Below are 23,160 nucleotides of genomic sequence, written 5' to 3'. Positions count from 1 at the left end.
TGTGTGTTACCAAAGTTATAATAAAGGACATTGTGTTACAAATATACATTTCTAGGAACAGTTTAATAAGTGTGTTTAATAATTTGTGTTACAAATTTAAAATACTTAAACACTTGTGTTACAAGAATCATTGATGACACTGTATAAATTACTTCTACTGGTGTTCCATAGAACTGTATACATGTGATTATATTCTGGACGTTATTAAAACTTTAAAACATTCATTGTGAGTTGCGTCAGGATTTGAACCCACACATTCACGTCATTATAATACCGTGAGAGACCGGGAAATAGTACTTCTCTTAATATAGTGTTGTGTAACCGCAATTCATTATCACCAAGCGCTTGATTATTTGCGCCAAAACGATACTGATTCAAAATATTTTGCAAATTTTAATAAATATAAAGACCTTGGTCAGGAGAACAAGGTATTTATCATCGTTTGTTGTCTTAAACGTTTAACATAAAAAGCTCAGTTGAAGTTGAAAGAAGGATTCGTTATTAGCCCCAGGTTTAAGCTGGTATTGCACAAAGTTGAACTTGTAATATCTTTTGTTCACACATATTCATAAAAATCTATGAAGTAAACCTTGGAGGAAAAGTGCGCCCGTTGTGGGACTTGAACCCACGACTGCCAGTACACCAGCACCGAGCTCTAACCAACTGAGCTAACCGGGCGTCTGGTGCTAGCCCACACACACTACATCCATTATTATATCTGTTCCTATGCTACATGTTTTCCATTTATAAAGATAAGTCACGAATTCTTCTTGGAGACCAAGGGCAAAGGCAACCATATACTGGGAAATGATAGGGTCTGCAATCTTGCAAGGGCAGGGATCATTAATATTTGATAAATATTGTAACATTGTTCCTGACTGTTGTTATTCAGCTGCTTCAATTACTTCTTTTAAAACACTTTTATTTATTTTTTCTCATTTAACTGAGATAGCAATATATAGAATTCGTAATTCATCACTGTGTATTGTTATTATGATGGTTTTTTAAATTATAAATGCTGCTATGATAATTGGAGGTTAAATTTGGTCTTTTTATTTTTCAGATGGGAGATCGAAATCATACGTTAAAAGGAACACTTTAAAATTGGTCACAAAAAAGGAAGCACTATTGTTACACGAAATATTTCTTTGCAAAGACACATGCGATGAATAAAACACACGACAAACACACATACCAAGAAAACCTTGAGATAGTTTGTTTAGATCAATACTTTGAAATGTCTGACCCTTTATATAACGAAATAATGCCTTACATGTGTGGGATATGTTTTATTGATTTCAAGGATAGTCAGCATTTGTTGGAACATATGAAAATACACACTGGGGAGAAATCATTAACGTGTGAATTGTGCAGTGCTGCTTCTAAACATACATGTCAATGTAGTTTACAGAACTTCATGCAAACAGATGATACTCATGGGTCCGACTTTCAAAAGCACAACAGCATGTACACAGGAGAGAAGTCTTATAAGTGCAATATATGTAGTGCTTCTTTTTCTAGTATTTCTAATCTTCGAAAACATGTAAGTCAACATACAGGGGAGAAAACTTACAAGTGTAAGACATGTTGTGCTGAATTTTTTGAGAAAAACACTTTACGTCAACACCAAAATATACACAAAGGAGAAAAGTCATTCAGATGTGGGACTTGTGGAGCTGCATTTACTGAAAAATTTAATTTGCAGAGACATGAGAGATTGCACACAGGGATAAAGCCATACAAGTGTAAGACATGTGATGCTGCATATACTCAAAGAAGTGATTTACGGAACCACATGGTATTACATTCAGGGAAGAAGCCATTCAAATGTGACACATGCGATAAAGCCTTTACTTATAAAAATAATTTACAAAGACATGTGAGAATACACACCGGAGAAAAGCAATACATGTGTGAGACCTGTGGATCTGCATTTGCTGATAAAAGTAGTTTGCATAGACACAATAAACTACACACTGGGGAAAAGCCATATGGGTGTAAGACATGTGGTGCTGCTTTTTCTGAAAACAATAGTTTAATGAGACACATTAAAATACACACAGAAGATAAGCCATACAAGTGTGATACATGTAATGCTTCTTATACGCAAAGCAGTGATTTACGTGTCCATATGATTTTGCATACAGGGATCAAGCCATTCAAGTGTGAGACATGTGGTGCTTCATTTCCTTATAAAAGCAATTTGCAGAGACATTTGCAGAGACATGCAAGAATACACACAGTCACTGAAATGTGAAACATGTGGCGCTTCCTTTCCTTATAACAGCAATTTGCAGAGACATGCAAGAATACACACTGAAATGTGAAACATGTGGCGCTTCCTTTCCGTATAAAAGTAGTTTGGAGAGACATGGAGATTTCCTCACTCAAGTCTGTGACATGGGTGGTGCTTCCTTTTCTTATAAACGTAGTTTACAGAGACACAGATTATATACACAGAAGAGAGCCCTTCAGGTGTGGTTTTAGTGGTATTTCTTTTGCGGATTCAACTAGTTTACATACAGAAAAATAAAAACTGATTAACTTTACATAAACATATAAAGGAGGATCCATACCAGTTTGCGACATGTTGTATTGCAAATGCTGATAAAAACTTGTTTTCATGGACAGGGTTTTGGCTAGGGAGTAATGGAAGGGTGCTGCACCCTGTCCTTTTTTGTAGCACCCTTCTGGCTCATGGAGACCAGCATGGGCACCATTTTGCCCTCATAGAATTAAATGTTCAAGACCATAAAATATTCATTTTGTTTTGTTTAAAATTGATTTAAGATTAAAAATACATACAAACTTTACATATCTGGCAGTTAAAACCTGATATTACTTTAATTAAACACAATTTCAAATGTTTTTTTCAAATTCATAATTAATGTTAAAGTTGTTCATGGCCAAATTAAATGTGCCCTTTTTACCCTAAGCCTTTGTCTCTTTTCTGCAGCACCCTGCTCTTTCTAAATCCTGCCTTAATTCCTATTGGCACATAAATACTACACATCTATAGGGCAGAAGCCATACTAGGTTGAGGCATGTGTTATTGCTTTTTTAAACGAAATGTAATTCACATTGTCAGTCTTGGCAATTCTATTTGAAATGATCTCAACCTAGATATGGAAGTCACCATTTTCATCTAAGCAGGTTTATGCATCAGTCAATTGTAACCACACACACACACACACACCCAGCTCGGGGGGTATACCGGGGATAGCAGGGGAAATAAGTCGTGTGGCCATCAGGTCATCAAATATGGAGCATAAGGTTGCCTGGCAGTGCCGAGTAAATAGGGTGGAAGAATGGGCCTTACCTTGGTATCCCAGGGTGTGGTTGCATTTGGCGGGGATTTTACCAGCAGTTTGTCTCCACAGAGCGGGGATTTTACCCGAGATTAGCTGGGACGAAAGTCAAAGTCCCTGCTATTCCCCGGATCTTGGTCGGGGGTCATGGTTACAATTGATTGGTGCATTAAACTTACAGTGAAATATGCAGTGACAGAATTTGTTTATAGGAACATCTCTTAAATTTGCACTCTCACAGTTTTGACAACTGTTTGACAGTTTTGACAACTTTTTCATTTTTTGTCTCAGAATCAGCTGATGTTGGCATCAGTGTTTCAGTATAACACACACTCAAACACATCGCAATTGTTTGAATTATGGCCAGAAACTTATATTTTCTTAGTAACGCCTTGAGGTCCAAAACATCAGATTTTGACAATAATATAAATACAGATCTACGATCCAATCTTTAGTCAGCCTTCTTATAGCACTAGTTTCGAGATGTTTACGCACAAATTGGCTCATTCCAGGACAAAAAATTAAAAAGTAGCGAAAACAGTCAATCTGTAAGAGAACAGCTTTAAAAAAATGATTTTTATTTATTGAAGAGTATTCTGCATGAAAAAATAGAACACTTAACAAATGAATAATGAATTAAAATTGTGTTTAACAATGTGTACTTCATGTATCAATATTTTCAAAAAACATGATTTATTGAGAGACATTTGCCAATATTAAAACAGTAGCTACATGTACCAGATAATGATGATGCAGATGCATTTTCAGCTTATTTCTTATGAAATATTCTCTCGTAAATGTTCCTTTAAAGCTGCACTCTCACAGATTTTCCATTTTTACAACTTTTTTATTTTTTGTCTTGGAAAGAGCAAATTTTTTTGTAAATATCTGCAAACCAATAATATAAGATTGCTGACAAAAATTCAGATCGTAGGTTTTCATATTTCCGTTCGAAAATTAATGTTTTATGGCTTTTAAGCGGTTGAAGAAAATGCCTAAAATATCAATTTTTGAACTTAATTATAAATATCTGCGATCTTTTCTTTTGTCAACAGTCTTATATAATCGGTTTCCATGGATTTTCGCAAAAATTGTCTCTTCCAAGATAAAAAATAAAAATGATGTCAAAACGTTCAATCTGTGAGAGTGCAGCTTTAAACAACAGAACATATATTTATGAAACGTTGAATTCATTATGTTGCTTAACATTGTATTTCAGGCTTACCAGAATTGGATTTTTTCGACTACTGGGCTTGTCCATGTATTGTTTTATTTTATAATGCTGTATTATGTCCTTCAAACTTGCTTGTTGGAAATTTCTTTATGTTGTGTTTGGAATAAATCTTTAAACTGAGACTAAGGTTCAGAAAAGGTGTGTGATTTTTGGTCCAAATGGAGTTAACGGAATAACCAGACCCCAATTTCTCGAAACTTCTTAAGGTTAACAGGCTTTAGTAGTTTATTTCAATAAGCCAAAATACATGCTAAACTTTGATTTTGTTAAATGAAAAATGGTTAATTGTAATTATCATGGCGATAATTCCTATTTCATGTCTACAAAATCTTAACAGAAGTAAATATACAACAATTTATAGAAGAACAAAAACAGTGGGTTAAGAACAAAAACAGTGAGTTTAGCTTAATCCTGTTATAAGGGATTGTTATAAGTTTCGAGAAATTGGGGCCAGGGTCCAGGGATTGTGCATTCAGCTTTTACTTCTATTGAATAAAGTCTCAATTGTCATAAAAGAGAAAAAAATCATTATAAGTATACACGTCCTAAATTCATGTCCCATGATGTCTTAATAGATAAACTTTCACTAGAATGCATGCCAAAAAATAAATAGAGTAAAAAAGTACCAGAAAATTAATTGGAAAAGTCCACTTTCAAAGAATTCTCAATATCAACTCTGTGTTGACATCGACAGTTGACATCATTGGAAACGTTGATGAATTTCTTGGCTGTAATCAATTGTAGGAAGAAGAATGTTGCTGTTTATCAGGGGCGGTTCAAGACTTTGATGTTAGAGGGGGCGTAACCTCGGGGCGGCGTAACATTTACGCTAAGGAAGAACCGATATTTATTTTGTTGGCAAGGGGCTTTGCGGGTACTTTCCATACTCAACCTAGAGAATTTTATTTTTGGGCACATTTTATTACATTTTTTCTTCTATATATCGAAATAAAATGTAAAATTGAAAGGTTTAAGTGTGGATGTGCGCCTGGGGGGCGTTAGGGGCCCCTCAGGTAAAGGTCAGATGCCCTGGTACTAAAAATATGAAAAACAGATGAAAATGAATAACTTTAGTTAGGGTTTGCATATCTGCAAACTTCAAATATAGGAAGAGTTTATGATTATCATACATGGGATTGTGTTTTAGGCCCTTAGGGTAAAGGTCGCTTACAAAAAGTAGAAAAATGGTAGGAACGGTTAATAACTTAGTTAGGATTGACATACATGTATCTCGACTAAGGTTGGTAATTATGAATAGTTTATGGAAACCTTACAAAGGATTGCGTTTGAGGTCCCTTGGGTCAAGGTCAAGGTGACTGTTACTTAAAAAAGAAAAGGGTTGAAACTGAATAACTTTAGTTAGGGTTGACATATCTTGACCAAACTTCATATATAGGTCAGACGCTTCAAAGGATCGTGTTTGGTCCCCCTAAATTACTTTTTTGCTTTTTTATTGCTTTTGACAGGCACTGTTTTACATTTTTTGTCAGGTTTACACAAACTGGGACATGGTTATTAGATTGATGTACGTTGTTGTTCGGGTTGGCCGGTGGGATGGTGGGGTCAAACTCGCCTATTATGCCATGGTATCGAATAATTTTATTTGGGTTTGACATATAGTGTCCAAGTTTGATATAGGAATAGTTTATGGATACCTTTCATGGGATTTGATTTGTGCCACCTAGGGTCAAGGTCACTGTTACTAAAAATAGAAAAATGGTTGTTATTTAATAACTTAAGTTAGGGTTGAGGTATTGCGACCTTGGTATATAGAAAGAGTTTATAGAAACCTAATCAAAATAATGGGTTTGGGGCCCCTATGGTCAAGGTCACTGTTACTAAAAAAAATATTACCATTTGGTACTGAATTACTTAAGTGATTGCGTCTCTTTAAACGAGGCATCCACATTATAAACATGAAAGCCAATATAATTCATTCTCGAACTTCACAAACTTAGCCATTTTTTATATTAAAGTTTTCATAAATTCGACCGATATTCCATATGTGTCACAATTGACCTTCCGAAAACTGTCGTGATTTGTGTATATTTAAAGTTCTTCAAACAGTGAAGTTATTTAGCAGGACTGGACAAGGTATTTAGCATGAGAGGGAGCTCAACTTAAATGGAATGCTACTTGAGTGGTGTGTCCCTACCCGAGAACTAAAGCATATTTGCATTAATTATGCTGGGTGGGGGGGTATATATCGGAGTCGGTACTTTTGAGCTAATTATGCAGCGTACCGATTTCTGACATTGTAAACCGTCCATATATATCCGAGGTTGTTTTCGATAAAAATGGCCGAGGAGTTCCGAATAGAATATCATATCATGCAGAAGATATTTTCAACGAAATGATTCCTACAAACTACAAGAATAGTTGAATTTCTCCGACCATAAGGCTGGATTTAAAGCCAAATTGGAAGGCGCAACCGATACGTCCTACACAACACCTTAAAATGTCGAAATAAACTATTTTAATTAAATCCGTCATATCGGATAATATATATTATAAAAGTACAAGAAGTATCGAAATAAACAGTTTTACTTAAATCCGTCATAACGTATAATATATATTATAAAGTACAAGTAGTATGTTATACTATAACATACAATGTTGTAATGTGATGTTTGATATATATATATATATATATATATATATATATATATATATATATATATATATATATATATATATATATATATATATATATATATGTTAGGTAAGCCTTTAGTAAGGCATGTTAAAACCAAAACGTAATACGCAATTTAATTGAAACACGGAGTTTTATCAAGCACTACGTAAACTTCGCACGTTTTATAGAGGAATGTAATCCTTAATTGATTTCGTTTTTATTCGTGTCAATAGATCATGTTAATAATAGCAAAACATAAAATGTTGCAATGTGTTGTTCGATGTTTATGATGAATTTTATATGTTAAAGATATGTAGAAAATGTTTATCCCATCTCCAGTGGCGGATCCATGATAAGACGTTAGAGGGGGCGTAACTTAGTGGTGTAAGCTTTTGACTTGCGCCCCTCCACTCGAACCGTTATTTATTTAGTTCAAATGTTGGCAGGGGGGGATGTACTATTCAAGATAAATTGAACAGTTTCTAGTCCGATATGGTACATTCAGGGCGTATTTTATAACTTTTCTTCTTCTTTTTTTGAAATATATAAGTTAACTTGGAAGATTTTAGGGGGGGGGGGGGAGGGTGGTCCAGGTGTGCCACTTGGACTGATTCCATTGATTTGGGCACCTTTTCGGATAAAAAGTTGTTTTTTTTATCTTACTTAAGCAACCATACTCTACGTTGAACTGAGTTCGATCAAATTCAATAAAGTCATTGTTAGTATCTTAAATTAATCGGATAATGCCCAGTCTACATAACCTAACTGTCCGTATTATAGAAGTATCTGAAGAAAAGAAAATCAGTGTTACAACTGGAATTGGTGTATTCAATATTAAAAATTAAGTTTATTTTTTTTTAATATTTGATAGCAAAATAAGCACTTAGAATAAGACTTTGTACCAGTGAAAAAACAGTTAAGGAAATTGTTGAATTGATGGAAAAGGTACATATATTCTCTTATCCAGACCTGAGTAAAATCGGGCTTTAATTCAGACGGCTAACATAATACCACACTGAACTCTTTCAAATTATGTCGCTCAATATAAAATTGACCTTACAGCCTTAAGCCATATTTTCACTCAGCGAGGTTTAAAATAATCCGATAACGTTGTTCATAAACTAAGCCAAGATTTCGCTCTCCTAAATCCTCCCATTTCATTGGTTTATATATAAGCCGACTTAAATACAAAGCATGTATTCGTAAGCTGAGTTTAAAACGTGGTTGATAGCTATTTCATTATAGGACTTTTAAGTACATTTTGGAAAGTTATAGAAAATAAGATCGTACATGTACACGTGGTTTAATTTAATATGCGAAATACAGGGAAATCTTAAGTGAAAGTGTAAGTATGTCTAATTACTAGATATTTATTTATATTACAGCGAAGTAGACGGATCGATAGAATAGTTTTAAAGGGACTCGAACACGTTTTATAGGATCGGATTAACATTTATTTTAGTTCGTGTGAAATGTGAATGAAATGGTTGTTTTAATTATAAAATGTCAAGTGTTAAAATTAGAGCTCAATTGTTAAAGCTGCACTCTAACAGATTGAAAGTTTTGACAATTTTTTTTTATTTTTTGTCTTGGAACGTGCCAATTTTTGCGAAAACCTATGGAAACAAGTAATTTAGGACTGCTGACAAAGAAAATTGATCTCAGATTTTTATATTGAAGTTCAAAAATTGATGTGTTATGCATTTTTCTTAAACCGTTAGTAACGGTTGAAGCCATAAAACATAAATTTTCGAACGGAAATATGAAATCTGCTATCGGATCTTTTGTCAGCAATATAATATTAACGATTTGGAGATATTTACGCAAAAATTGCTCTTTCCAAGACCAAAAAAATAATAAAAAAGTTGTAAAAAGTGGTAAATCTGTGAGAGTGCAGCTTTAATACCTTTTTACCAATGTGATAGTATAAATGCTATGTCTTTCCCGAAAGTGATATTAACACTAATGACAATTTAATTATTTCTGGCTTTTATATTCAAAGGTCTGTTCAAACGAACATCTGCCAATTTCAATTTGATGTTTGTACATAAAAGTAAGCAGCATATCTCATTTTCAACAAAATTGAGACTAATATCGTTGCCGACATTAAATTTATGAACGAAACCCTTAAGCTTTAAAGATAAGCTATTTGCTTACTCGTAGACCTGTGAAAATATACTTAAGATGAAGTAAGCCTCCATTTCTACCATGGTTAGTTTTTCTTCTCAAGATAAGTTTATAAGGTACTTTAGACCAAGAAAGTATTTTAAGACTTGTTTCCAATCGTTACAATGGTCGGTAGCTCCCTTAAAAATAAGTGAAACATTTATTGTCCTATTTTTTGACATTTAGGGTACTTTTTTAATTGCAATTCATTATATAACCCAAACTGATTGATACTTAATACGACTCAATACGGTGATTCTTTATACGACTTAATACGGTGGTCTTTATAAGCCTGAAGTTTTCGATCTATTTTATAAATGTTTGTATCAAAACATACGTTGTCATTTGAACCTTTTGGTGAATTAAAATGTGTTTAAACCAGAGTGATATCTAGCAAGACTTAGCGTTGTTTTATGTTATTGTTTTCTTTTTGCACTGTTTTGTTATCCATTTAACCGGCGTTTTAGTATTACCTATTAGTTACTAGTTAAGTTACTGTTTACAATATTGTGGTTCAGTCGATAAACGCATATCCCTTTCATTACATTAATTCAAGGATTGATTCTGATTTTTTGTGCGTTTATGCAGCAAAAATATGCAGCGGAAAATTTGCAAACTCGCCGCCGAGCGTTCATACTGCATGAACGCACGAAACAACTACGAATTAATCTTTTTGTTTATTTTTTTCATTTGCATAACTTTATTATTTTTTGATAATGCTTACTTAGTTTAAATTACTTTCGTGTTTATTAAGAAATAGTTGGAGTTTGTTTAGTTCGTGTTTTATATATGCATGATCCAGGTCTTTTTTGCGAAACTCCACCCATAGAGGTCACGAAAGGTCGACCGGTTCATGGCTATTTTATCATTCAGTAACTCAAGTGTGAATGTAAATACATTGTAAATTCCGACGAACGCAACATCTTCGGAACACCTTTGATACAGCAAAAAACAACGCTTGTGATTGGTCAGATAAGGTTTAGAATATCGTGATTACAATGTATGTGACGTCGATAAAACATGTGACATATTTTACGTCGCCGCTGATAAAACTGCTGCATCTAAACTTCATGGAAAATGACCAATGTTTTTTGGACCAAAAACTAGTTTTCCCAGAAATGCATCTGAAAACACTTATTTTAATAATATTTTACTCTTTGACATCGAAATTGTGGAAAAATACAGTTATGGCATAAACAGTTTTTGGTTTTAGTGGGGTTCGAGCTCCGGTAAAGTCAAGAAAAGAGAAGAAAAAAAGCAGCTAGTTCACACGGCCACCAGTAAAAAAGAGGTGGAAATGTTGATCTGTTACTTAAGGAAACATTGGTAATATCACGTGATAATGTCAATCAACCAATCACGCAACACCACAGCCGTAATTAATTTTCACTCGATTGAAAATGGTGGTCTTCAAAGACGATATTTGAGCAAATATCAACAACTGCTGAAGGAAACTAGCTTTTGGTATTTTTGTTTTAACACTTGTTATGATTTGACAATCTTTATTTCGTAATTAAAAAAGTGCATTTTACAAACCATGACCGAGTTACTTTAAAACTACTAAGTGCCAATATAAACATTGAATATTTTATAATTGCGGTACATCTGTGTTTGAAAACGTTTGGTCAGTGTATGACTAGTTGTTAAGTCACAAACCGTGCAATAACCAAACGTTTTCATACATCGATGGACTGCACTACCAAAACCTGTATTTCTCAGGTATGGTGGTTTGCGTTCATATCTAGTGTGTGTACGGTTTCGACTCCTGTGTGTTTAAACAATTTTGGTTGTTGCTCTGGTTTCTGTATGCGATCCCATACGTTATAAACAAATTCTATACGGACATGTAAGACTATAACGGGCATCATTTTAAACTATGAACATCTTGATTATTTTGAATGCGTATAATTTCCTGGATTCAATTTTTAAACAGAATTTTAAAGAAATTTACTATCAAATTACGTCTCAATTTAAACTTGAATCACCTTAAGCGATCACACATACACTGTCGAAAACTAGTATTCAGATTCATTAAATATGGTTAGAACGAAATGCCATTTAATAAAATTCATTTCGTACTTTAAAGTATTTTTCATTGTTTAGTGGAATTGAACCAAAGACGACCACAACTGTATTATTCGAATTTTATATTATTTTAGCATGAAATTCAAACACAAAATAACTTGAAACATTTCATGTATAACAAATGAAAAAAAATGTATAAGAATCATTGCCTGCTACCAACATTGAATTTAGCGAGTTATGTCCCCTTGTTGTAAGTTTGCCATTAACGTCTAACAGACGAAATGGTAAGAATTTTACTATTTTCTTTAGTCAGGGACGTATCTGAGTCATTTTGAGTTTTACGCTCATAATGAGCCATGGTCCAAAATGTCTTTAATTGGTGTAGTCAAAAACTGTTCTCTGAGGTTTGAAAACTGAAGCAAGGGGATTCCCTTCCGGCTCGCGTAGGAAAATTAATTAAGTTTTAAAGAATACGGTAATTAATAACCATTTTCAAGCATTCTGAATGCTAACGTCCAGTCACATAAAATTAAACTGTTAGTGAAACGTTGCATGTTTATAGGTACATATGTACACCCCCTTAGCCTTCGAATTTCAGCGATCGAGTGGACTGGTCACTGATCACTTTCACATTTTTTTTTTGAAAATAGTAGGAGAACACTACCTAAGACTAATATATATATTCACAGTTTCCGTTCAGAAGTCAACTCCCTCTGTTCCGACAACTGATGATGTCATCGCTGGAAGCTCAAAGTCCGATGATGTCACAAAGAGCATTTGACGTAGACGAAGGTGATTCCCTCTCCTCCAACGAAGGGTCGCCAACCACTTTTCAATGGGTCGATGGAAGGCTTGTGGGACATAAACCATTAAACAGGTAGATGGGGTAAATGGGGTGGATTCTTTTAAAAAAAAATGTTCTAACCAATTTTAGGCCTATTCCAAATTTTCGTTGATGATTTTTATTATATCAAAAACCGACCGAACGTTTTTGTATGTCCGAAAATTTCTCTTATCTTAAGACGTGAACTTTAACATGTTATTTCATTGTGTAGATCTGTTCTTAAAGTATTCCGGTTTGATTCTTGGGAAATTGAAATACCAAATTTAAGTAAAAAAGACATATTTATTTTCCGTATCAGAAAAGCCCCCCGCCCCACCACCACCTCCCAAACTTTTGTAAATAAAATAGGGGACAGTAGGGGTGGGTGTTTAATTTATTTGCTGCTCTGTAAACCAAAGAACATAAGACGATTTTATATTGCCAACGCCTTGATAAGATCTTTAATTTACATGTTTAAAAAATGATTTACTTATGACTATACTTTAAAATAGACTGTTCAAAGTATTAAAATTAAACTGAACATATAAGTGTAAACACATGCATCTTTAGCAAGGTCTATAGTCAGGGCTTTAAAAATAGCTATGCTCCTTGTTCAACTGAATCCTAAACAACACCAGAGAGGCATTGAACCTCACCTCATTTATGGAAAGTGCATTATCAAAAGTTTGCACATCGTCTAATGTCATCTATTGATAATATAATATCATTACAGGTTCAACTTACGAAATCGTGCCTCTAACTGGACGGAGCATGATAAGTACCTGGCAGTGAAGCTTATAATACCGCGAGAGATGGAGCTCTACCCCAGTCATAATCCTCACCACCCAAACACAGCTTACAAGAACTCCTCTAACATGGAGAGAAAGGTCATCTGGATGCAAGTGACAGCGATGTTTAACGAGTGAGTAAATCTTTTTTCAGTTTTAAAGATGCACTCTTCCTCCAAAATACGTTTTACCATATATTACAACAACTGTTATAATATACCAAAACGATGAATAAATGTCGAAATCAATTGTTTTTATGAAGTATACCGAGATTAATTTGAAAGAAAGGTGCAGTAAACACGGTATTTTACCTTCTGGGACGATAGCAGACCGCAGTAAATGTTTGAGCACTCACCAATCATTTAATATTTTTGCGTGCTTAGCTATTTAATAAACGGTTACAATTTTGTTTCAGTAATTAATATTTCCAAAACTGCATTACTTAGTAAGTAGTAAAAGATTTACCCCTCAAAACCTATGTTTGTTATACATGTGTATGTATTGATTTTGAATAAGGGTGTCACTTGTATAAGGTACGTTGTTATAATTACCTAATAATGATAAGCCACCCTAACCCTGCGTAAAAAATCCTCACTTTACGGAGGGACGGAAGGATTATTGCATGCAAGTGGAAGCGACGTTTAACGATTATGTTACATATACCAGTTGAGTAAAGTAACTACGCATGCTAAACCATACCCAATTTCTGAAAACAGTTCTTACCCACTCCATATCCACTCCAACCACCCCGACATCGGTCACTAGAACTCCTTGATAAAGGAAGAGAAAAATCATATGGATGCAAGGAACAGCGATGTTCAACGGGTCATTTTCAGTTTAAAAAGCTATCGTCTACTCAATTGCATAATTGTTGAAAATTCACATAGAAAGGTAGCATAACGCAACTCATCCAAACGTTTCTAACTGAGATAACCGTTCAGATTGGTGAGAAAATTTATATGGACGTGGGTGATCATCATCATCATCATCATAAATTTATGAAGCATCTTTCTTTGCAGACAGGCGGACGAACCAAGGTCACCGGAGCAACTGAAAAAGGCGTTTGAAAATATTCGCATGGCAGGTAAATGACTGGGGTCCATAATTCATTCTAAATAGATCCATTAAAATTAAAGACTATTATTAAACCCAGGGTCAATGCATGCATTAAAAGGAACACCACTTTGTGAAAACGTCCGAATTATGAAAGGTTTGACATTAAGGTACACTAAAGAAAGTTCCTCCTAGATATATATACATAGTTCTTTGTAACAAAGAGCATAAGACCAAAATAAACGAATCAATTAAAACACACCCTACAAGTCCAACGAAAGTATTGCGTTTGAAACTTAACTGTTTGATTTATAGCGTCACACAAACACATTTAACCTTGCCAGCACACGGAAACAATTGTAATTATTGTAATACATATAGATATGTAGATGGCAAAGATTTATGTTGATAATCCTGTAGCGGAAATTCATACAAAAGACTGTATGAATCAATAAATCTTGATCCCTGAAATATGTCCCTTGGCCAACCAGTTCACAAATTAGCTTTTGCATCTAGCTATTCGTCAACTTTATGCAAAAACTCAATATCTGCTTCTTTTAATATATGTACTTATTGAGTTCTTGCTCTAAGGTGACTTATTGTTTGTTATGCGTTTTCAACGACTTCACCTGTTTTGCAGCCAGGAAACATATTGAGGAGAGCAGCGTACCACGTGAGCCAGGTCGTCCTAAAATACGGGAACCTCCTGCTCACGTCCTCTTGTTGATACACCACATGAAGAACTCGCCTGATCACAGGCCATTCAACTCGGCGTTCTTTGGTCTTGGTAAAATGATTTTACACTTAATGTCGTTTATACATTGTTACATAGGCCATTCAACTCGGCGTTCTTTGGTCTTGGTAAAATGATCTTACATTTAATGTCGTTTATACATTGTCACATAGGCCATTCAACTCGGCGTTCTTTGGTCTTGGTATAATGATTTTACATTTAATGTCGTTTATACATTGTTACATAGGCCATTCAACTCGGCGTTCTTCGGTCTTGGTAAAATGATTTTACATTTAATGTCGTTTATACATTGTCACATAGGCCATTCAACTCGGCGTTCTTCGGTCTTGTTAAAATGATTTTACACTTAATGTCGTTTATACATTGTTACATATGCCATTCAACTCGGCGTTCTTCGGTCTTGGTAAAATGATTTTACATTTAATGTCGTTTATACATTGTCACATATGCCATTCAACTCGGCGTTCTTCGGTCTTGGTAAAATGATTTTACACTTAATGTCGTTTATACATTGTTACATATGCCATTAAACTCGGCGTTCTTTGGTCTTAGTCAAATGATCTTACATTTAATGTCGTTTATACATTGTTACATAGGCCATTCAACTCGGCGTGCTTCGGTCTTGGTAAAATGAGTTTACATTTAATGTCGTTTATACATTGTCACATAGGCCATTCAACTCGGCGTTCTTTGGTCTTGGTAAAATGAGTTTACATTTAATTTCGTTTATACATTGTTACATAGGCCATTCAACTCGGCGTTCTTTGGTCTTGGTAAAATGAGTTTACATTTAATGTCGTTTATACATTGTCACATAGGCCATTCAACTCGGCGTGCTTTGGTCTTGGTAAAATGAGTTTACATTTACTGTCGTTTATACATTGTTACATAGGCCATTCAACTCGGCGTTCTTTGGTCTTGGTAAAATGAGTTTACATTTAATGTCGTTTATACATTGTCACATAGGCCATTCAACTCGGCGTGCTTTGGTCTTGGTAAAATGAGTTTACATTTAATGTCGTTTATACATTGTCACATAGGCCATTCAACTCGGCGTGCTTTGGTCTTGGTAAAAATGAGTTTACATTTAATGTCGTTTATACATTGTCACATAGGCCATTAAACTCGGCGTTCTTTGGTCTTGGTAAAATGATCTTACATTTAATGTCGTTTATACATTGTCACATAGGCCATTCAACTCGGCGTTCTTTGGTCTTGGTAAAATGATTTTACATTTAATGTCGTTTATGCATTGTTACATAGGCCATTCAACTCGGCGTTCTTTGGTCTCGGTAAAATGATTTTACATTTAATGTCGTTTATGCATTGTTACATAGGCCATTCAACTCGGCGTTCTTTGGTCTCGGTAAAATGATTTTACATTTAATGTCGTTTATGCATTGTTACATAAACCATTCAACTCGGCGTTCTTTGGTCTCGGTAAAATGATCTTACATTTAATGTCGTTTATGCATTGTTACATAGGCCATTCAACTCGGCGTTCTTTGGTCTCGGTAAAATGATTTTACATTTAATGTCGTTTATGCATTGTTACATAGACCATTCAACTCGGCGTTCTTTGGTCTCGGTAAAATGATTTTACATTTAATGTCGTTTATGCATTGTTACATATGCGTTCAACTCGGCGTTCTTTGGTCTCGGTAAAATGATTTTACATTCAATGTCGTTTATGCATTGTTACATAGACCATTCAACTCGGCGTTCTTTGGTCTCGGTAAAATGATTTTACATTTAATGTCGTTTATGCATTGTTAAATAGGCCATTCAACTCGGCGTCCTTTGGTCTTGGTAAAATGATTTTACATTTAATGTCGTTTATGCATTGTTACATAGGCCATTCAACTCGGCGTTCTTTGGTCTTGGTAAAATGATTTTACATTTAATGTCGTTTATGCATTGTTACATATAGGCCATTCAACTCGGCGTTCTTTGGTCTTGGTAAAATGATTTTACATTTAATGTCGTTTATGCATTGTTACATAGGCCATTCAACTCGGCGTTCTTTGGTCTTGGTAAAATGATTTTACATTTAATGTCGTTTATGCATTGTTACATAGGCCATTCAACTCGGCGTTTTTTGGTCTCGGTAAAATGATCTTACATTTAATGTCGTTTATGCATTGTTACATAGGCCATTCAACTCGGCGTTCTTTGGTCTCGGTAAAATGATCTTACATTTAATGTCGTTTATGCATTGTTACATAGGCCATTCAACTCGGCGTTCTTTGGTCTTGGTAAAATGATTTTACATTTGATGTCGTTTATGCATTGTTACATAGGCCATTCAACTCGGCGTTCTTTGGTCTCGGTAAAATGATTTTACATTTAATGTCGTTTATGCATTGTTACATAGGCCATTCAACTCGGCGTCCTTTGGTCTTGGTAAAATGATTTTACATTTAATGTCGTTTATGCATTGTTACATAGGCCATTCAACTCGGCGTTCTTTGGTCTTGGTAAAATGATTTTACATTTAATGTCGTTTATGCATTGTTACATAGGCCATTCAACTCGGCGTTCTTTGGTCTTGGTAAAATGATTTTACATTTAATGTCGTTTATGCATTGTTACATAGGCCATTCAACTCGGCGTTCTTTGGTCTTGGTAAAATGATTTTACATTTAATGTCGTTTATGCATTGTTACATAGGCCATTTAACTCGGCGTTTTTTGGTCTCGGTAAAATGATTTTACATTTAATGTCGTTTATGCATTGTTACATAGGCCATTCAACTCGGCGTCCTTTGGTCTCGGTAAAATGATTTTACATTTAATGTCGTTTATGCATTGTTACATAGGCCATTCAACTCGGCGTCCTTTGTTCTTGGTAAAATGATTTTACATTTAATGTCGTGTATGCATTGTTACATAGGCCATTCAACTCGGCGTTCTTTGGTCTTGGTAAAATGATTTTACATTTAATGTCGTTTATGCATTGTTACATAGGCCATTCAACTCGGCGTTTTTTGGTCTTGGTAAAATGATTTTACATTTAATGTCGTTTATGCATTGTTACGTAGACCATTCAACTCGGCGTTCTTTGGTCTTGGTAAAATAAGTTAATGTCGTTTATGCATTGTTACGTAGACCATTCAACTCGGCGTTCTTTGGTCTCGGTAAAATGATTTTACATTTAATGTCGTTTATGCATTGTTACATAGGCCATTCAACTCGGCGTGCTTTGGTCTTGGTAAAATGATTTTACATTTAATGTCGTTTATACATTGTCACATAGGCCATTCAACTCTGCGGTCTTTGGTCTTGGTAAAATGATCTTACATTTAATGTCGTTTATACTTTTTTCAAATGTTCGTATGTAATAGAAAAATTCACCTTATGATAAACCAATCGACTACTACTGTTTTAAGAAGAGTAAGTTTCCATAATCACTTTTATTTGGTTAAAAGCCTTAGCCCAAATGTTACATGAGGACTGAGGAGGAGAACGAATGTAATCAATCGCATATTCGATAGCACAACATTGTATGTTCATGTAAACTGTCGCATGTTTTCTTACACAACAGTGTATGTTCATGTAAACGGTCGCATGTTTTCTTACACAATATTGTATGTTCATGTAAACGGTCGCATGTATTCTTACACAACAGTGTATGTTCATGTAAACGGTCGCATGTATTCTTACACAACAGTGTATGTTCATGTAAACGGTTGCATGTATTCTTTCACAACATTGTATGTTCATGTAAACGGTCGCATGTATTCTTACACAACAGTGTATGTTCATGTAAACGGTCGCATGTATTCTTACACAACAGTGTATGTTCATGTAAACGGTCGCATGTTATCTTACACAACATTGTATGTTCATGTGAACTATGATATTTTCTGTAGGCAACATTGTATGTTCATGAATACGATTTTGCATATAGAACGTCGAGCACAATCCCATATCCTGCTTTTCCGTGAAGGTATATACATGAACTTATAATGTACAATGTAACGATCACCGACACAACAGAGGAAGAGAAAAAAGAAACTAACGTTAAACAAGAACAAAGTTTATTCACTTACAGTTTTACAAAAGTAATAACACACCATGCTTACGCGGCGATATTTCGTTAAAATCGTTGAACTGGCATAACACTGAGGGCTCACTTTGACATTTTTGCATCATTGTTTATCGTTAAAAGTCATGTATTCTGCAATCTCAAATGACGAATCTGTAGAGGTTGTGTCTTTTTGATTTTTTCATGTCACTTAGACCATTTTCATATCTATTCCTCAATATAATTATATTGGTCTACATTAACATGACTGCCCAAACTACTTTTCCGGCCATCGAGTTTATAATGTATGACTCCTCTCTACTTTCTCGCATTTTATTTAATAACATGTTTGCTTTCATATCTCGTTCTATTTGTTTACTTATATAGTTCCACCCTCTCCTCCTCCTTCCGCGGATTGCCGCTCCATGGTTGATGCTTCTACAGAGACAATTAGCGAGGCGTTGATATCCGGACGCGTTCAGCTTCATGGTAGGTGTTTATATGGAGACAATTAACGATACGTTTATATCAGGACGCGTTCAGCTTCATGGTAAGTGTTTATATGGAGACAATTAGCGAGGCGTTTATATCTGGACGCGTTCAGCTTCATGGTAAGTGTTTATACGGAGACAATTAGCGAGGCGTTTATATCTGGACGCGTTCAGCTTCATGGTAAGTGTTTATATGGAGACAATTAGCGAGGCGTTTATATCTGGACGCGTTCAGCTTCATGGTAAGTGTTTATACGGAGACAATTAGCGAGGCGTTTACATCCAGACGCGTTCAGTTTCATGGTAAGTGTTTATACGGAGACAATTAGCGAGGCGTTTACATCCAGACGCGTTCAGCTTCATGGTAAGTGTTTATACGGAGACAATAAGCGATGCGTTTACATCCAGACGCGTTCAGTTTCATGAAAAGTGTTTATATGGAGACAATTAGCGTGACATTTATATCAGGACGCGTTCAGTTTCATGGTAAGTGTTTATACGGAGACAATAAGCGAGGCGTTTACATATGAACGCGTTCAGCTTCATGGTAAGTGTTGATACGGAGACAATTAGCGAGGCGTTTATATCTGGACGCGTTCAGCTTCATGGTAAGTGTTTATATGGAGACAATTAGCGAGGCGTTTACATATGAACGCGTTCAGCTTCATTGTGAGGTTTTATACGGAGACAATTAGCGAGGCGTTTATATCTGGACGCGTTCAGATTCATGTTAAGTGTTTATATGGAGACAATAAGCGAGGCGTTTATATCTGGACGCGTTCAGCTTTATGGTAAGTGTTTTTACGGGGACAATTAGCGCGGCGTTTATATCTGGACGCGTTCAGCTTCATGAAAAGTGTTTAAATGGAGATTAGCGAGGCGTGTATATGTGGACGCGTTCAGCGTCATGGTAAGTGTTTATATGGAGACAATTAGCGAGAAGTTTATATGTGGATGCGTTCAGCTTCATGGTAAGTGTTTATACAGAGAAAATTAGCGAGGCGTTTATATCTGGACGCATTCAGCTTCATGGCAAGTGTTTATACGGAGATAATTAGCGGGGCATTTATATCTGGACGCATTTAGCTTCATGGTAAGTGTTAATACGGAGACAATTAGCGTGGCGTTTATATCTGGACGCGTTCAGCTTAATGGTAGGTGTTTATACGGAGACAATTAGCGAGGCGTTTATATCTGGACGCGTTCAGTTCATGGTAAGTGTTCATAGGAGACAATAAGCGGGGAGTATTTATCTGCACGCGTTATGAGAGTTATGGTTAAGTGTCTTCTGCCCAGACGATTAACGATGCTTTAATATCTGAACGCGTTAAGAGTTATGGTTAATGTGTTCTACGGAGTGAATTACAATGTGTTTATATCTGGACGCGTTCAACATCATGGTAAGTGTGTTAAAGGGAGACAATTAGCCATGTATTGAGATCTGGACGTTTTCGACTTTATGGCTAGTGTGTTAGACAATTAGCCATGCGTTTATATCTGGACGCGTTCGACTTTATGTGAGTGTTAAAGGGAGACAATTAGCCATGCATTTTGCCTTGACGCGTTTAACGTTTAGCGTTTAAACTTTTGTTAAAAAATAATTGTGAGAAATGTCCGTAATCTATAGAATCTAAACATAATTCCGTTTAACGATTATCTATAGTAACCAATAAACGATTTTTGTTCAATCATTTCAGAGGTCAAAGACATTGAAAAAGGTCTTAAGTCCACAGCAACTAAAGTCTGCGATATATCACAGATAACATCAGGTTCCTCAGTCTCTACAAATCAGGCATCATACAGAAACGGCAATGGGAGTTTGAAAGTTAATGGTGATTTTATGTTCAATACAAACGTTTCTGAAGCAGCTTCAACAGCTGCGGACTTGATAAACATATCCAAGAAAACTGGCGCGAAAATAACAGTGGGAGTACAACCAGATGTAAAGCTAGATTGTGATTCCAGTACCTCCAAGCTTGGCTATTTGACTATTAAGCCACTTGAACAGAAAACGAAAGTTTCAGACACACTAACACCAAGTGTAGACTACAATTCACAAGCCATTAGCTCCAAATATGAAAATCAACAGACCATCAAACATCAGGAATTAAGGGATCAAATGATAAACGCGACTAATGAAAGAGCGGATTTGGAATCAGATTCACCAGTGGGTAATTCCAAACTTGAAATTTCAATGGAGGAGATACCGTTGAATAATTCCGAATGTAGTGTTCCAAAGCAGTATAATCCAGCGGGTAATTCCAACCTTTATGGTTCAAAAGAGGAGGTTCCAGCGGAAAATGCAATACATGAAACGGATAAATCTATACTTGTTTTCTCAAAGGTGGAAAGCAGGGCGAATCTAATGAAAGAAATCGAACAAGTAAAGAACAATCTCATTGACCCATTTCAGCCTAAACCATCTGATACGTTTGGAAATATGAATTTAAAAAGTAAACATTTCATTGAAACGGAATATACTCAGACTACAAATGATGTCAAAATAGATTTGCCTAATGATAAATCTGTTCAAGACAATACCAATCTGAAGAGGAAATGTGACAGCGAAATAGATATACAGCCTAAAAAGAGAAAATTGTCTCAAGAAGAGGAGTTAAAGAAATGGGAATTAAAGAAGACTAAAGCTGAAGTTGAGAGGCTAAGTTTGGAAAATACCCTGCTGAGACAACGACTTGTTGAAGAACAAGAACTGTTTAAACTAAAAAAGAAAACTGAAGAAATGTTATTGGACCAGAAAATGAAAATGTTACAAGCGAAGACTGAGTACTATAGAAAAGGTTGTCCTGATGATGTTAAAAAGAAGTATTTAAACAACGGCGATTGTGAAATTTGAGATTCAAAGGTTCTGTTTAAAACTAAATGGTTTGTGGTTGTAAGATACTTAAAGCTCAAGAATCCGTGAAAGTGTTATGATACATACATTATTAATATTTTGTGTAAAACGGCCAGTAATAGATTGTTAAATGGAACGTATTGGTTATGAAGAGTCATGTTTCATTTCTTTCCCTATATTTTAGAAACCGTCCTTCGTGTATGTACAATTATATAATAAATGTGCGTTGTTGTATTCATTTGTATTCTGCTATTTTGTGACTATTTCAAAGGATACAAATGAGGATACATTTCAGCGAGATTGAGATCTCGAAAACAGGTGATAACTTGCTCATTATTTCACTGGCCATGCTAAAAAGGCAACCCAATTATGTTCTCAAGCCAGATTTTTTTTATATTTTTACCAGGTGAACAATAATTTGGCGAATTGATAAATATGCGTAAACAGTTGGATGGATTGCAAGATAATTACAGGGCGCTAAATGGGCGTATGGGATGATTCATAACGGTTGTAACACTTGAACTGATGTGAAGCTGCATATCGGGCGTAAAATATTGTGGTGGCTGGATAGATTTAAATCGGGTGTAAATCAATTCGGTTGATAGTAAGATACACATAGGGCGTAAAATAATGGCCTGACGTGTATATTAACAACGGGCGTAAACATTTGAGCGGGTTGGTAGTTGCACACCGGGTGTAAAATAATGGCCGGATGGCTAGATTTACATCGGGTGTTAATCAATTTGGTGGATGGTTGGCTACACACAGGGCGTAAATTAACGGGGAGGCTGAATAGATACATCTTGCATAAAACAAGACGAATCGTTGACTTAAAAAAGGCTTTTAAAAGCGGGTAGATACACACCGGGCGTAAAAATGGGCAAAATGGTAGTTACTTACTGCGCGTAAAACAATTTGGCGTATAGATAGAGTTGCACCGGGTGTATTACAGTGGGGCGGACCTTTAAATTTAATTATCTATCAAAATAACTACATTTAGCGT

The 23,160-nt window shown here is 35.3% G+C and overlaps 2 protein-coding genes across 3 annotated transcripts; both read left to right on the top strand.

Annotated features, from left to right (window-relative positions):
* Window positions 1–322: 322 nt before the first annotated feature.
* On the top strand, window positions 323–4,657 carry LOC128221181 (gastrula zinc finger protein XlCGF8.2DB-like). The gene is made up of 2 exons (XM_052929650.1): window positions 323–428; window positions 1,064–4,657. Exon 2 carries the CDS (start codon window positions 1,166–1,168, stop codon window positions 2,255–2,257), a length of 1,092 nt encoding a protein of 363 aa, XP_052785610.1. The 5' UTR covers window positions 323–428; window positions 1,064–1,165; the 3' UTR covers window positions 2,258–4,657.
* Window positions 4,658–8,389: 3,732 nt separating this feature from the next.
* Window positions 8,390–22,391, top strand: LOC128222496 (uncharacterized). 2 transcript variants are annotated; one of them, XM_052931527.1, is made up of 7 exons: window positions 8,390–8,522; window positions 12,058–12,245; window positions 12,925–13,113; window positions 13,999–14,063; window positions 14,673–14,819; window positions 19,200–19,301; window positions 21,001–22,391. In XM_052931527.1, exons 2-7 carry the CDS (start codon window positions 12,097–12,099, stop codon window positions 22,155–22,157), a joined length of 1,809 nt encoding a protein of 602 aa, XP_052787487.1. In that variant the 5' UTR covers window positions 8,390–8,522; window positions 12,058–12,096; the 3' UTR covers window positions 22,158–22,391. The 2 variants fall into 2 exon arrangements, with proteins under 2 accessions (XP_052787487.1, XP_052787488.1); XM_052931528.1 differs by lacking the exon at window positions 8,390–8,522 and adding an exon at window positions 10,642–10,807.
* Window positions 22,392–23,160: the final 769 nt, after the last annotated feature.

This window comes from Mya arenaria, chromosome 16 (assembly GCF_026914265.1).
Source record: "Mya arenaria isolate MELC-2E11 chromosome 16, ASM2691426v1".
NCBI classification, from domain to species: Eukaryota; Metazoa; Mollusca; class Bivalvia; order Myida; family Myidae; genus Mya; species Mya arenaria.
The sequence above is the reverse complement of the archived record's forward strand: the minus strand, read 5'-3'. Positions and strand labels throughout refer to the sequence as shown.

Bases quoted from the DNA above. Each gene is read 5' to 3' on its own strand.
- LOC128221181 (XM_052929650.1), top strand. From the start codon at position 1,166: ATGAATAAAACACACGACAAACACACATACCAAGAAAACCTTGAGATA.
- LOC128222496 (XM_052931527.1), top strand. From the start codon at position 12,097: ATGATGTCATCGCTGGAAGCTCAAAGTCCGATGATGTCACAAAGAGCA. The intron at 13,114-13,998 runs GTGAGTAAATCT...CTTTCTTTGCAG, and splicing joins GTGACAGCGATGTTTAACGA to ACAGGCGGACGAACCAAGGT. The intron at 14,064-14,672 runs GTAAATGACTGG...CCTGTTTTGCAG, and splicing joins TGAAAATATTCGCATGGCAG to CCAGGAAACATATTGAGGAG.